The following is a 15579-nucleotide window of genomic DNA, read 5'->3' as shown; positions in this document are numbered from 1 at the left end:
GGGCCTATTAAGATACACCATTCACAGCCACTAAAGAAGGCTTTACATATTTGGGGGTTAAAATCATCAGTCCTGATGTGAAACAAATAGCCCCTTTAAATTATGACCCGTGTTGGACGGGGTGAGGGAGATGCTAAATCGATGGACCAGGATGCCTATATCTATGATTGGTCGTAAAACATAATTAAAATTTTGGTCTACCAAAGTTTCTATATCTATTTCAATCATTCTGCTTCCTTTACCCGAAATCTTCTTTCATAACATTAATAATATATGAATCAATTCATCTGGAATGACAAAAAGGCAAGGCTACAACTAAAATTATTATATTTACCATATGAAAGAGGAGGGCTTCAGCTCCCCAATCAAACTGTATTACTGAGCCGCCCAGTAAGGAGCGGTAGCAGTGTATTACTTTTCAGTAACTTCTCCCCTGCTTGGGTGACTATAGAGGAGGCGTCCACACTAGGGCTTCCTCAAAGCTTTATTTATATCAGCAAGTGTCAGGAGACTGGTTAAACAAACAAAAAATCCCTTTCTTCGAAATACCATTGCAGTGTGGTACTCTGCACACCAACCAATCTGACAACACCAGTATTATCAAGTTTACCCCTATATGGGCCTATTGCTGCAAATTTTTTTTGGTATATGCGAGGGGTAGCTTGATGTCATATAATCAACTGTGGAAATAGAATATGAATTCCAAGAAGACACTTCTTTAAATACCTCCAACTGAACATTTTATTTTATCCACGTACAAACAACTGTCTGTACCTCCACTATCTAAAATTGAGAAATTGACTCTACTATGGATGGCACAGGACAACTTCACGGTTCACGATTTACTGTTACAACATTCAAAAGAGTCACCTTTCAAAAAGATGGAGGCATGGATAACTGATTTAAGGGAGGATATCCAGGAAGCTGACTGGGAAAGGGCTTGTTTTAAGGCTCAGACCCAGTCGGTTACACCAAAATAAGCTGCTGCAATATGTAATGTATATAAGTGCTAAAGTGCTTAATGCACACTATCTTACACCTTGCAGATTGAATCACATATACCCTAATGTACCTGATATTGTGTGAAATGTAGAGAAGAAAAGGGTACACTATTCATTGTTTATGGGAATGATAAGAAAAGGGTACACTAATTCATGGTTTATGGGAAAGAAAAAAGATACACCAATTCTGGAAAAGTGTTTACATTGTATGGGCTCGTAGTTGGAAGGGAATTCCTGCAAGACAAAATATGTTTACTGGGAATTATCCAAAAAAACTTTGTTGTGTCTCAGCAGCATCACTGCCATTGACTTTGGACTCTTACAAGCCAGGAGGATAATCGCACTATTGGGGAAAAAATGGACGCACCTTCATTGGAATGTGGACAAAAGAGCTGATGTCCTGTCTCGCTTTGGAGAGACTAAAATATATGGTATAAACGAATTTGCTAGTTTGTGGAGACCTTATATAGACTTTCTGGAAACTCACAACCTTGAATTGTAATTAATTGTACAAGTTCTGTAACTTATGCACTTCTGTGTTCCTACTAGAATGTATTGTTTTATTTAATTATTATTGATCTATATATTATATTATCATTTCTGTTTAATTGTATATTATAATTTTTATTTTTATTTTGTTTTTGCCAGACTAGGGTATAAAGTGTAATATAATGTTTGAATGTCAATGTTTAAACCAATAAGAAAATCCAATAAAAAAATGTGTTTAACAAAATAAATCATGGCTCCGGCCCGCCCTGGTGATCTACCTTTACGCATACCTGAACAGCTGCCTCACATCCTGCAATGTAATGGGGTTATCTAGCTTTGTGAGTCATCATTACTAAGACGGGATAGCTTGACATATTTAAAAAATTATCACAGACATGCTTGTCAAAATAATTTCAGACTTATAGTGGCCAGGTCAAAGAGGAGGAGACCGGACACAGAAAATAATTTTTGTAGGATCTTAATACCCGACTGCCCTCGAGCGAGCACAGTATTATTTGTTAATTCTGAGTTATGTCAGTTAACATCAACAAAATAAAAAACAGAAAATCAATTGCTTCCTTTATACTTTCTGACGTCTTAGTACAAAACAAACCAAAAGCAAGTGCTAGCAAACAGCAGCACAAACAAACAAAGCAGAACAAACAACAGCAGTGGCCCTATTCTCTATATAAACAGGAAATAAAAATACAGTAATGTTGATCTGTGTCTATATGTGTACCCAAGGTCAATGTGTGTCAGCTGCAGTAACTTGCAGATGTCAGGAGAACAGCAGGTCAGTCTGTTGAAACCCAGATTGACATCTGACATCGAGGACTGGAACTCCACCAGTCTGCACACACAACACGAGTAGTTAGTCGGGTGATTGATGTTCAAACAAATGTAAATGTATGGTAAATGGACTGTACTTACACTACCATTCAAAAGTTTCAGGTCGCTTAGAAAATTCCATGTTTTCAAAAGAAAAGCTTTTTTCTTTGTCCATAAAAATAATGTGATTTGTAATGGAATATCTACATAGGTCTACAGAAGCCCATTATCAGTAACCATCACTCCGGTGTTCCAGTTGCATGTTGTGTTTGCAAATCCAGGTTCATCATTTAAATGGCTAACTGGTCATTAGAAACCCATTTTGCAATCATGGTAGCGTAGCTGAAAACTGTTCTGCTAATTAAAGAAGTAATAAAACTAGCCTTCTTAGACTAGGTGAGTGTCAGCAATTGTGGGTTCCATTACAGGTTTAAAATGGCCAAAAACAAAGAACTTTCTTCTGAAACATGTCAATCCATTCTAGTTCTTGTTCGTGTTTGTCACAAAGCAGCACAAACTGGCTCTAATCAGGATAGAAAGAGGAGTGGGAGACCCCAGTCCACAACTGAACAAGAACAAGAGGACAAGTACATTAGAGTATCTAGTCTGAGAAACAGACGCCTCACAGGTCCTTAACTGGCAGCTTCATTAAATAGTACCTGCAAAACTCCAGTGTCAACATCAGCACACACATCAACGGTGAAGAGGCGACTCAGGGATGCTGAGCTTCTAGGCAAAGTAAAAGCCATATCTCAGACTGGCCAATAAAAAGAAAAGATTAAAGCACAACTTAATTTGGAGAAGAAGCCCCCATCAAGCCAATCCAACTTGTGGTAGGTGGGAGGAAATCTCTTCAGATTACCTTCACAAACTGACAAGTAGAATGACCAAGGTCTGCAAGGCGGTAATTGCTGCAATCAGAGGATTCTTTGATTAAAGTTTGAGGGAAACATTTATTATTTCAATTAAAAATCATTATTTCTAACCTTGTTAATGGATATATTTCCTATTCATTTTGCAATATTTCCTATTTAAACTAATTTCTTGGGAATTTCATGGGAAACATGGAATTTTCTAAGTGGCCCCAAACTTTTAAATGGTAGTGTATATAGCACCTTTCTAGTCTTCTGACCACTCAAAGCACTTTTACACTACATATCTCATTCACACTTTCACACATCCATACACTGATGGCATTGGCTGCCATGCAAGGTGCCAACTGCTCATCAGTTTTAGGAGCTAACCATTCATACACATTCACACGCCGATGGCGCAGCCTGGATAGTGGCTGCTGCGGTCCTGCACAACGTCCACTACATATATTATTGCTGTCATTATTGTTACCATATATCCATTACAGTTAGTTAGTTAGTTAATGTTTTGCTGCTGCTGTGCATCTGTGTCTCTCTATTTCTCTGTCTATCCACCCCCCCCCCCCTCTCTCTCTATCTGCCCCTCTCTATCTTTAACTCAACCGGTCATGGTGGATGACTGTCTACCAATGAGCTTGGGTCTGCCCGAGGTTTCTGCCTGTTAAAAGGAAGTTTTCCTTGCCACTGTCACCAAGGGCTTGCTCATGGTGGAACTGTTGGTCTCTGTAAATAATATTATAAAGAGTACGGTCTGGACCTGTTCTGTATTAAAAGTGTCATGAGATAACTTTTGTTATGATATGGCGCTATTTAAATAAAATATAATAGGTGTGGTAAAAATTTAATTGAATTGAATTGAGACTGTTGTAGTATGTGTCTAATTGTGTGTAATGTAGAGTGTTGCATGTGTACCTGGAAGGTATGGAGGTCAGCTGGTTCTTGCTGAAGTTAACAGTGGTAACACCTTGATCTGCTGCAGCATCAAACACCTCATCTGGAATATTAGACACCTGCTTCTCACTAACCAAAAAAACTTAAAGTTACACTCTAAATATTGTTAGTTACACTGTAGTTACTTGTCTCTTAAATGCTTGATATAAACATGTATGTAATGGGAAAGTTGCTTTAGTGCTGAAACTAATGAATATTAATATTAAAATATTCTGCGCCGTGCAGTTAATTATAACTTCACACAACTATGCACAAAACTACAGAAAGTACAGTAGTTTAAGAAGGGTGACCATCAGACAAAAACTGATACTGAAAACTAATAACGGGTAAAAAAAAGTTTAAAGTATTTTGGTTTGGTTACTTTAGAAATGTGTCCAAGATATATACTGAGTTGGACAAAATTAAAATAAATCTATCTGCTCTCTTGATTCAATTCAATAATAATTATCATTATTCTATTTTATCATTCACGTGTGTTTTCTCTTGACTTTAATTGTCTATTGAAGTGTACTGACCTGTACTCCAATAACTTAAGAGTTTTAATGTGATGTAAATTGACCCTGGCCTGGCTGGGTAATGTCATGGCTGTATGTCCTTCATCTGCTCTCTCAGGGTCCTCTGCAAACAACACACAAACATACTTTTAGCTTTGCACAGAGAATAGATAGTGAGAGAGATATTTTAGGACTGTAATAGTTACTTTAGTTCACAGATTTGAACATGAAAAATTAACTTGTATAATATGTACACTTTAGTTTCAGTATACTGCTTGCAAAAAGCCATTACCAAATCCAATATGATCGCTTTATCCAGTAATACTCTCAGTGTATGATCACTATAATTAAACTGCAGTATTTGATTCATTCAAGAATGAATGAAAGATGAATTGGGAAGATTTCACTTCAGGTGGATATACTGAGACACGTGATGACTAGGTATCACATTAAACACGGATCACGATGCACAGCTCAAAGAATCCAGTCTCCTAAGAAGAAGCAACATTCAACTGTGGCTAGAAATTCCAAAAAAAGAAGCATGGCAGAGTGCATCACACAATCATGGAAGACCACTATGTATACAGAAGGTAAGCTGGTGGTGAACTTTGTGACAGTTCTCACTACATTTGTTAGTAATCCCACAGTTTTCATGACTTAGTGTAGAACTTCAATCACATGGTAATAGGTTGTAGATGGGAGGATAATGTAATTCCTCTCTCTAATCAGTCTCTGTTCTCAGATGTGAATGTCTTTCTTGACTCCTGCACACTGACCTTTTACCTATGTGCAATTAATGCTGTGAGCAGTTTTGGTCTGCGCTCACAAAAATACGATGCCATCCACCAGTTCATTTTCAGTATTTTTTCCAAGAGCTTTGCCGTTCCACTGAAGTACTGTTCAAAGGGATGTGTTGAGAGATCTGGATACTGAATTCTAAGATAGTGCCCCATCATGATGCCATAGCACTGTGTGGTTGGCAGTAGTTCTGAATGGGTGGAAATAGCCTGAGGAGGGCATTGAGGCACTAACAGACGGTTTCAAAACCACTGACTGGGAAGTGTTCTTCAGACCACATAGGGCGGACATTGACAGTTTAAGCAGCTGCATCACAGACAACATCCATTTCTGTACAGAGAACACTGTGCCTACAAGGAATGTACAGTGTTTCTCCAACAACAAACCCTGGATTACCCCTCTGCTTAAGTCCCTGCTGCTGGACTGCCCCTAGACTCCATAAAGGAAGCTGGAGAGGAGGATGTTAGTGACTTGTAGACTCTAGTTAGATGTTCCTATAGTCCTACTACTTCTGGCTGTCTCTGTTGATTTAACAGTGAGTGACCTGGTCAGAAGTCTGGGAAGGATTCTCATCATCCACTCCTTGTACTTGTTAGCCCTGAGTGCCAAAGCTTGCATTCACTGATAAAGACTTTGAGATACAGTTAAAAGCTCAGAAAATGCTAAAAGTGAGTGAAAAGGTAATGAACACCACTGTACATGTTTTTCAGGGAGCTAGTTCAGCCTTTTTTGGTTCTGTGGTCAAAACTTTTTCAAGTCAGCAAAAAAGTGAACTGTACCTTTAAGTCTTCCTCTTAGATATTTCAGGAGCTCATTGGTTCCTTTCTGATGAGGACAACAGAGGAGGAGTGTAAAGCAGTTGAAATATTGTTATGAATGTTTGTTCTACTTAAGTAGTATGTGGACATTACCAGCTGATTTAACAGTTTTACATGGTCACTGAAATTCAATAAATACAGAACCATCTCTCAACATACCAACTGTTTAAGTTGTAGGGTACAGTTATCATTTCTGATTTCCAATCCCTAAAATGTAATGTGCAGTGAGATGTATGACTGCACTGATGTGACCAGCTGTATAAAGACCTAGAAGAGCCCAGCCTTTACTGAACAATGTGTTGAATATCAATGATTGAGGGCTGAAAAGGTTTAACAGGTTAGGACACAATGCACTGGCTAGTCTAGACCTTATCTTTTTGTGTCATTGAGCAGGTGAAGCACAGTCAGTAAGTATGTAAGTAAGCCAGCACAATCTATCATGCTTTATAAGTTTGCTTAATTTAAATAACTTTGTTTTAACATTAACATCTGGATAAAATTGAGGTACTTCTTAGTAAGATAAAATGTAAAATGTTTGGCAGTGTATATGGCTTACAGTAATACAGTGATTTCAAATATACAGGCTCGACTAGCACATTATACTGCTTCCTTCTCCAAGCTGTTTTACTGTGTGCTTTCTGTTTCTGTCCTTAATGTGTCACCTACAGTGAGCAGATCTCTCCTGATCCCTCGCAGAGGGTTTCCCTCCAACAGTAACACTTTCAGATTGGGCAGCAGGCTGAGAGATGCTGGAAGACTGACAGAGAAAGATACAGTGAGCATGAAAATACCTGAAACTCAGGTGATGACAATGTACTGACAGTGCCTATTACTAAATATTTTCTGAAATACACCGTGTGCACAATTATTAGGCAAGTGATTATTTTGACCAACTCCAAGCTGTATAAACTTGAATGCTTATTGGATTTAATGCATATCTGGTGATGTGTATTTGTGTAACGAGGGAGGGTGTGGCCTAAGGAGATCAACACCCTATATCAAGGTGTGCATAATTATTAGGCAGATTCTTCTCCTCAGGAAGAATGGGCCAAAAAAAAAATTTAACTGACTCTGAAAAGTCAAAAATTGTAAAAAGTCTTTCAGAGAGATGCAGCACTCTTCAAATGCCTAAGACATTGGGGCGTGATCACAGAACCATCAAACGTTTGGTTGCAAATAGTCAACAGGGTCGCAAGAAACGTGCCGAGAAGAAAAGACGCAAATTAACCGTCAAAGATTTGAGAAGAATCAAACATGAAGCTACTAAGAACCCATTTATCCTCCAGTGCTGCCATATTCCACAACTGCAACCTAGCTGGAGTGTCAAGAAGTACAATGTGTTCAGTTCTCAGAGACATGGCCAAGGTAAGAAAGGTTGAAACTCGACCACCTCTGAACAAGTTCATAAGTTGAAACATCAAGAATGGACCAAGAAATACCTGAAGACAGATTTTTTAAAGGTTTTGTGGACTGATGAGACGAGAGTGATTCTTGACGGACCAGATGGATGGGCCCATGGTTGGATCAGTAACGGACACAGAGCTCCACTTCGTCTCAGACACCAGCAAGGTGGAGGTGGGGTACTGGTATGGGCAGGTATTATTAAAGATGAGCTAGTTGGACCTTTTTGGGTTGAAAATGGACTCAAACTCAACTTTCAGACCTACTGGCAATTTTTAGAAGACAATTTCTTCAAGCAGTGGTACAGGAAAAAGTCAGCATCTTTCAAGAAGACTTTGATTTAGAAGACAACGCTCCATCACATGCATCAAAGTACTCCACTGCGTGGCTGGCCAGTAAAGGCCTTAAAGATGAAAAACTAATGACATGGCCCCCTTCATCACCTGACTTAAACCCTATTGAGAACTTTTGGGCCCTTCTTAAGCAGGAAATTTACAGAGAAGGTAAACAGTACACCTCTTTGAACAGTGTCTGGGAGGCTGTTGTTGCGGCTGCACAAAAAATCGATTCTGACCAGATCAAGAAACTGACTGACTCTGTGAATGGAAGGCTTGTGACTGTTATGGAAGAGAAGGGTGGCTATATTGGTCACCAGAAATGTTTATTTGTAAATTTTGAGTTTGTTTATTATTCTCACTTTAACAGGTGAAAATAAACAAGTGAGATGGGAAAATCTTTGTTTTTCATTTAGTTGCACAGTAATTCTGCACACTAATGGTTGCCTAATAATGGTGTACATATAGATATTCTCTTAAGAAAGCCAAAACTTCACTTTTACTACTTAAATGAGGGTTTGTTAACATTTTGGATTGACCAAGAGCACTGTAGTTGTACAATAACAAAATTAATCCTCAAAAATACAACTTGCCTAATAATTATGCACACAGTGTATGTGTGTTACATTAATGCCCTAACTCAATTTGTTAAACATAGTGAATATATAAATATGATGACATAAATGTAAACTGTTGCAAAGGCTAGTTATTATTTTCATTACCGACTAGATATTTCCTATTTCATGTGTTGACTTTAGCTCATGGTATCAGCATGCCAGTGACCTACGTGGAAATGTCATTGTTGGTAAGGTCAAGGCGTGCAAGTGTGCTCAGTAAGGTAATCTGTTCAGGGAGGCTTTTGATCTTATTGTCTCGGAGTTCTAGAAGAGAGATAGCTGTCAGGCATGCCAGCTGCTCCGTCTCCAACTGCTCAATCTGGTTGTTCCCAAGATACAAATCCTACACACACACACACACACACACACACACACACATACACACACATACACACACACACACACACACACACACACACACACACACACACACACACACAAACGGCCAATGGGAATCAATAATCAATTAATCATAACAAGCTTGTAATACATAAAATACATACACATTTAAGTAAATTAAGTAAATTTGACTCTCATGTAGCCTGCTCACATGCAACAAATGGCTACAAGAAACAACACACAGGAAGCTCAGTAAATATGGTCATGAATGTAATGCAACCAGTGATTCAGACCATAAATGAGCTTGACACCTGGGGAAACTCTTGTTGCTATGGTTACCTTGAGCATGGGTGCAGGGAGCTTTGGAAGGAGACAGAGCTTGTTGTGTCTGAGGTAGAGCTGCTCCATAGCAAGCATCTGTGATAGGCTTGCAGGAATGTCAGTTAGCTGATTATTGCTGCAGTCCAACAGCTTAACATCTGTCAAATCAAGCAAACACATGCTCTTATAGGGCAAGTCATGTTTTTTGTTTTTTTTGTAGAACGTTTTTGTACACCTAGAAGAGCCCAGTCTTTACTGAAAAATTAATAATTGAATATTGATAATTGAGGGCTGAATAGTTTTAAATTTGTTTGTTAGGCCACAATGCACTGTCTAGTCTAGACCTTATCTTTTCAAATAACAAATAGAAAATCCTGAAAACTACTAATAGCCTTTGGTGCAAACTTCCTTTGCAAGCACCCTTGGTGCTGCTTTGCACACCATACTATGGATGCTGTAATTGTACTGGGAAGAAAACCTGGCACAATCTAAACTGGTCTTACTTGTGAGCTGGCCCAGGTTGTCAGGCAGACAGCTGATCTTGTTGTAAGACAGATTCAGATTCTGCAGACAGGTGAGACAGCTCAGGCTGGAGGGCACAGTCTTCAGATGGTTGTTAGATAGATCCTTAAACCAATCACAGGACAGGATACTTGTCACACAACACAACAGAACGAGCATGGTGAGAGTGTAAGTAGGGTGGGAAAGGTGTGGTAAATTTCTAGAAACTTTCCATGGAACGTTAAACTGTGGAATTTTGGAAATATTCCACATGCGGAAGTTAAGATGGGGAATTTGGGACATATTCCAAATCAGAAACTTTCCATGGGAATTATGGAAATCTATAGGAATTTATGGGAATTAACTGGAAATTGGGGGTAATTTAGTAATTGGGGGTAAGCTAGAATCATGATAGCCAAGATAGACTCATAAATGGAATGAAATTGCTAGCTATAGTTTATTTAGCATCTAACTTATCAGCTAGCTATATACTATGTATGAATATATTTTCATGTGCTAAACATTAATACCATACATCAAATATATTTACCACATAACATCATCAATATGTGGCTTCAATAGTCTACCATCAAATTTTGTATATTACCATTAATTCCCTTTATTTCTCATGAAAAGTTTCCAACTTTGAAAATTCCCAGAATTTTGCAACTCTAATATGCTACATACAATAAATGTTCTTACCAGGTCGGTTAGGTTCTCCAGTTGTCCCAGTTCCTCTGGCAGGCTCTCCAGCAGGTTCTGCTGTAGTGTGAGGCTACGGAGATTCCTTAAAGTACACACCTCCACTGGCAGTGATTTCAACTGGTTATGACTGGTCAGCAACAGAATAAACACGTTAGATTTTACAACCCCATTTCCATTCTTATTTCAGGAGAAATATGATCTATGACCTTGGTTCCTGTCAGTACACGTTCAGCAGCATTCTAAATCAACTGCAAAGTCCTAAGAGATTTATTGGAGCAGCCTGATAACAATGAGTTACAATAATCCAGCCTACAAATGCCACTGTTTTGTCTACTTCTTGCTCCATGTCCCGACGTGAATTGTGCTGGTGACACCTTGTCTGTGTTTAGTTCACTCCTAAAAGAATGTCTGACGTGTTTCAGTCAATGACTGAAAATGTCTGGACAACAAGGCAAACTACCACCACCACAAGCTAAAGGTATAGATATAGATTGTAGTAGTAAAAAAAAAAAAAAACTCTGCAGCAGATAGTTGAATAGAAATCATCACAGAGATCCATGAGATTGAAAGACTTAGGTTTCATATACAGCAAAATAGTCCAAAAAGATATTTGTCAATTTAATTTTTTGTGTGTCTTCCTCTTTGTTCGTCCTCACTGTTTAAATAGGAAGACATTTGTCTTCCTTCCCCAATGTATACTGTAATTTTAAATATGTGATGCAAAATGGTGATCGACTTCAGGAGAAAGATGTCTCAGACCCACAGGTCCTTCATTCCAAGCTGTCAGACTCTTTAACTCCAGCATGACTTTTTGTATGTACATATACATATATATAATTTTTTTTTAACATGTTAGTAATTTATTAGCAATCTTGTGTATAAGCTGCTGTGACAAATGTCATTAAAGTCTATCTTATCTTACCTTAAATGATTTGCAATTTAAAATCAAAATCATGACACCCTAGTGGTGTGATTGTATACAGTATATATACCTGAGTCGCAGTTGCTGGAGCTCCTGCAGTTCTCCCAAAGCACTTGGCAAATTGCTCAGCTGGTTGTTATGGAGCTGCCAGAGCAAAAGTAAAATTTTAGTTGAACAGTTAAATTCAAAATATCACTTTGATAACAATACTGATTCTTATAGTAGCAATACATTTATTAATATCTACTACTAAAAGGCAGCCAAAACAGATGCTATGTATTATTCAGTTAGTTACTGACTAAGTAACAGATTTTTTTGTTAGAAAGTTAATGAGATAGGCGTGGGCCGCATTACATTAAACAATAAACTGAGACCCCATCTATGGCAGGTAAAACTAAATGAGTACAATATATTAATTAGTTACTCTGCTGTAACAGAAGCCACATTGCTTTCGCTTCTTCCGAGGGTCTAAGGACAGAGGGTGTCACTCCCTGTACAGATTGTAAAGGCAAATGTACTTTGTGACTTTGGGCTATACAAATAAAATTGATTTGATTCTTTAGAAATATAAACCATATACAGCATTATCTAACTCCATGCAACTTTTGCCACTGACATATTGATGACACATGAAGAAGGCTTCTTACAAACTGAGTTGGTGTTACTTACATCCAGTGTAGTGAGTGCAGGCAGTAATCTTATGTCATCAGACAAATGTGTAAGCTGATTGGATGAAAGCAACATTTTGGTGAGGTCAGTCTGCTCCCACCAGTGATCTGACTCTCCAAAGGACACATTCTGCTGGGCCTCCTCTGGTGTGTCACTGTTCAGACGATACACGTTCTGAGGGACTGAGACGTATTAATATGGTTATTGCGAACACGACACACACACACATAAAGTATAAGTACAGTCCATCTACCATTTACGTTTAACTTAAAGGGCATTTGTTCCTGAAGGGAAGCCTATTTTATTGAATTCATTTGCATAGCTGCACTTTTGGACACCTACTCATACTAGGGCTGGGCGATACAGCACGAGACCATATTGTTAATATCGATATAGTTTATTTTGCGGTAAAATGACATTTCTTCACTTGAGCTGCCAGTTCACTTTTATTTCTCCTCTCCCCCTGTCCAGGTCTCCCGCTGCCCGTTGATGTCAGAGTCTCCAATAACTCTAGAAATACATTTGTTGCTAGTCGCTTTAGGGAGAAAAAAAACGAAAGGCAAGAGGGTCTAAAAAGTCGCTAAATATAGCGACAAAGTCGCTAAGTTGTCAACACTGAACCACTGATTGATGTCTAAAGAATCGAAGCAGCGGGGTTAGCGGTTTTGGCTACATAGCAGAAGGGGAGGGACCAGCAGCATTGTAAAAATGGCGAGGTATAGAATAGATGTATGGTCCGATGCTTAGCTCGGTGGACTTGAATGATGCCGTCTGTCTGTCTACCAATGAGCTTTGTTCTGCCCGAGGTTTCTGCCTGTTAAAAGGAAGTTCCTCCTCACCACCATCACCAAGTGCTTGTTCATGGTGGAACTGTTGGTATCTGTAAATAATATTATATTATATCTTATGTTTCAATTTACAGCTTCATACCTATCAAAAAATTAATATAACATATCAAAAAAGTGAAATGCCACAACACAGAAACTGACTTCACACTTTTTATTTATTTACAATTTGTCAAGTCAGAAAGGTTATCAACACAGCCTACATCCAACATTTTTTTTTCCCCTGGCTTTTTGTATAAAGCTCCAGAACTCTTCTGTAGTGGAATTCAGCAGTGGGGGGACCTTTGATGCTCACACGCATGCAAGTGGCCAGATGCTCTCCCTGTAGTCTGTTCCTCAGGTCAGTCTTCATCAAGAAATAAAACAAATACAAACAGTACGTCAGGAAGAATCATGAGGGTGAGGCAAGAAATCAATTAATAATGAAGTTGATTAAAATTACCCTATTCAATGTGGAAAAAAATCTTGCTCTCAGTTTACACCGGACACCGCTACTGTGAGGACAATGGCAGCCAGTTTACTGAGGCCAGGATAGAGCGGTCCCACTCATCGATCTGTGATGCCAGCTTCTCCATAATCTATCAATGTAGCTAACACTACTTAGCAGCTAAAGGCTAACTGTTAACGTTTGCCTTTCTTTGCTACTAGGACTAGACCCATTACTATTCCAGCAGTTGGTAAAACAACATAAGACTGTTTGCTAAAGCATTTATTAACTGCCACAGTGTACATTTTCTACCAACTTACTGCTAATCTTTCCCGCTGCACCTTTGCTGCTGCGTTCGCTTTAACCGCTTCACCGTCACTTTCTGTACCGCCCACTTATTGTACCCTTCCCTATGGAGCTTCGCTACTACATGTTACGCTAACGATATATTACCTACTACGCTACTCGCTAACGCATATTTCGTGTATAAGCTTGAACGTTACCTTTTACGTAGATGTCCTTTGAAGACTAAGAAAAGGGTCCCACAGGATTGATGCACTAGTTGACTCAAAACAAGTCCAAAATAACGATGTTGCTGCTGCTGAATGAATACAGGGGAAACACTGACGTGGTCACAAGTTCCAGTCATGTTGTATTCTATATCAACACTCATGGAAAGTCTCTTGTCCAATCAATTAGTCTTCGGATCTAACTGTTAAAAACGCAAACGATGTTACATTACAAGCCCATATATAATATATCTCTATCTATATCTATATATAATATATATATATATATATACACACACACATAATTGTGTAATAAAATATCGTCTGCACTTTGTATGTGGAATGTGAGAAAACATAGCACATACACATGGAGAGAGAGGCTGTAAGTACTGTAACTACACAGATAGACGATAGACGCAATACAATCCAAATGGCGAATGGCTTAACAGGTTTTCTCCGCAGTACTGCGACATTATAACTTTCAAGACAGCAAATCACCTTCTGTCAGACCTCGACCAGACAGGTTGAGCTGGCCGCTTTTCCTGGCTGCCTTCAGCAGCCCGTAAGGGACGGTCTGTTCGGCCTTTTCCGTCCTGAAGCCCGCCAGAGAGTCCACCTCTGCTCGTTTGAATCGAGACATTTGTCAGTATGTCTAGTTAAATGAGTCCTTGTACCACTGAGTTGTCGGTGTTTATCTCCACACCCAACCTGTTTGTCTTCCGTCCGCTAGCACCAACAAAAATAACCCTTCCGTCCAGAATCTTTCACAATAAAAGCGTTGCTTCCTCAATCCAGGAAGACCGAAGAACACTTGGCAAAAAACTGCGCAAATTATATATCAAATACTTCTTATGGACATGACTTTTAATTTATCTTCACATTACATAATTTATCCTGGTCACCTCAACAAAATGCCTGATTTATACTGAAGGGCATGACAGCTCCCCAAAAGTGTAGTCAAAACATGTCGTTTGCTCCCTGGTGGCAATCTGCAGTATAGACCAGGGGTCTTCAACCAGGGGTCCGTGACCCCTAGGGGGTCTGCAGAGGTACTGCAGGGGGTCCGCCAATTTTCACTAAAATAATGGTGACTGTGAGGGTGCAGATAATTGAGGAACTACAAACAGTGGAGGCATTTGCACTCCAGATGGATGAATCAGTGTTGGATGAGTCAGTCTCCAAAGAGGCACAGCTCCTGGCATTTAATAACCAATAATAATTATTACTTTTATTTATTATTACTTTTTAATCAATCATAAACATATAATAGGCTAATAACCCAGTGTATAAATAGTTTAATAAGATTAAATAAAAGTTGAACAAAGTAAATATAAAAGTTATTTTAGGCCAGGCTTAAAATGTGACACATTTTAATGTGACACATTTTAAAAATATTTAATTACATTTCAGCCTGCCGTTTGTCTTTGCCAAAGGGGTCCTTGGGCTGAAAAAGGTTGAAGACCCCTGGTATAGCCAATAAAGCCTCTTCATGTTAACAGATGGGACAGGAACATATTTTTTTTCTGTTTACTGTAGACTTTTATAAGGAAATATTTTTTTCAGTGCAGGGATATGTAAAGTAAATATCTTTAAACAAACTTCTTTTTTTAAATCCAACATTATGTATGGCATGTGCACTTTACTAATATTTTAAATGTATGTTTATTAATTTTTTGTTGATTGAGCTATTATTATTATTAATCTGTTATTATTATTCTGTCAATCCATTCAACTTTG

At 38.6% G+C, this 15579-nt stretch overlaps 1 protein-coding gene across 6 annotated transcripts in view; it reads right to left on the bottom strand.

The window, feature by feature from the left end:
• lrrc40 (leucine rich repeat containing 40) overlaps window positions 1–14700 on the bottom strand; it is a 15876-nt gene extending 1176 nt beyond the window's left edge. Inside the window, exons 1-14 of one of the 6 annotated variants that reach the window (XM_027291064.1) lie at window positions 14341–14479; window positions 13349–13934; window positions 13110–13252; window positions 12062–12243; window positions 11463–11536; window positions 10468–10597; window positions 9768–9891; window positions 9283–9422; window positions 8775–8947; window positions 6918–7008; window positions 6213–6258; window positions 4657–4759; window positions 4103–4210; window positions 2230–2340 (exon numbers count right to left, since the gene is read on the bottom strand). In XM_027291064.1, coding sequence (XP_027146865.1) covers window positions 2230–2340; window positions 4103–4210; window positions 4657–4759; window positions 6213–6258; window positions 6918–7008; window positions 8775–8947; window positions 9283–9422; window positions 9768–9891; window positions 10468–10597; window positions 11463–11536; window positions 12062–12136 — 1175 coding nt within the window. In that variant the 5' untranslated portion in view covers window positions 12137–12243; window positions 13110–13252; window positions 13349–13934; window positions 14341–14479. Of the gene's footprint in view, window positions 1–2229; window positions 2341–4060; window positions 4211–4656; window positions 4760–6212; window positions 6259–6917; window positions 7009–8774; window positions 8948–9282; window positions 9423–9767; window positions 9892–10467; window positions 10598–11462; window positions 11537–12061; window positions 12244–13109; window positions 13253–13348; window positions 13935–14340 lie in introns of those variants that run through there. The other 5 variants (XM_027291063.1, XM_027291065.1, XM_027291067.1 and 2 more) reach the window with 5 other exon arrangements.
• Window positions 14701–15579: the final 879 nt, after the last annotated feature.

This window comes from Larimichthys crocea, chromosome XVIII, assembly GCF_000972845.2.
Source record: "Larimichthys crocea isolate SSNF chromosome XVIII, L_crocea_2.0, whole genome shotgun sequence".
Lineage (NCBI taxonomy): Eukaryota > Metazoa > Chordata > Actinopteri > Sciaenidae > Larimichthys > Larimichthys crocea.
The sequence above is the reverse complement of the archived record's forward strand: the minus strand, read 5'-3'. Positions and strand labels throughout refer to the sequence as shown.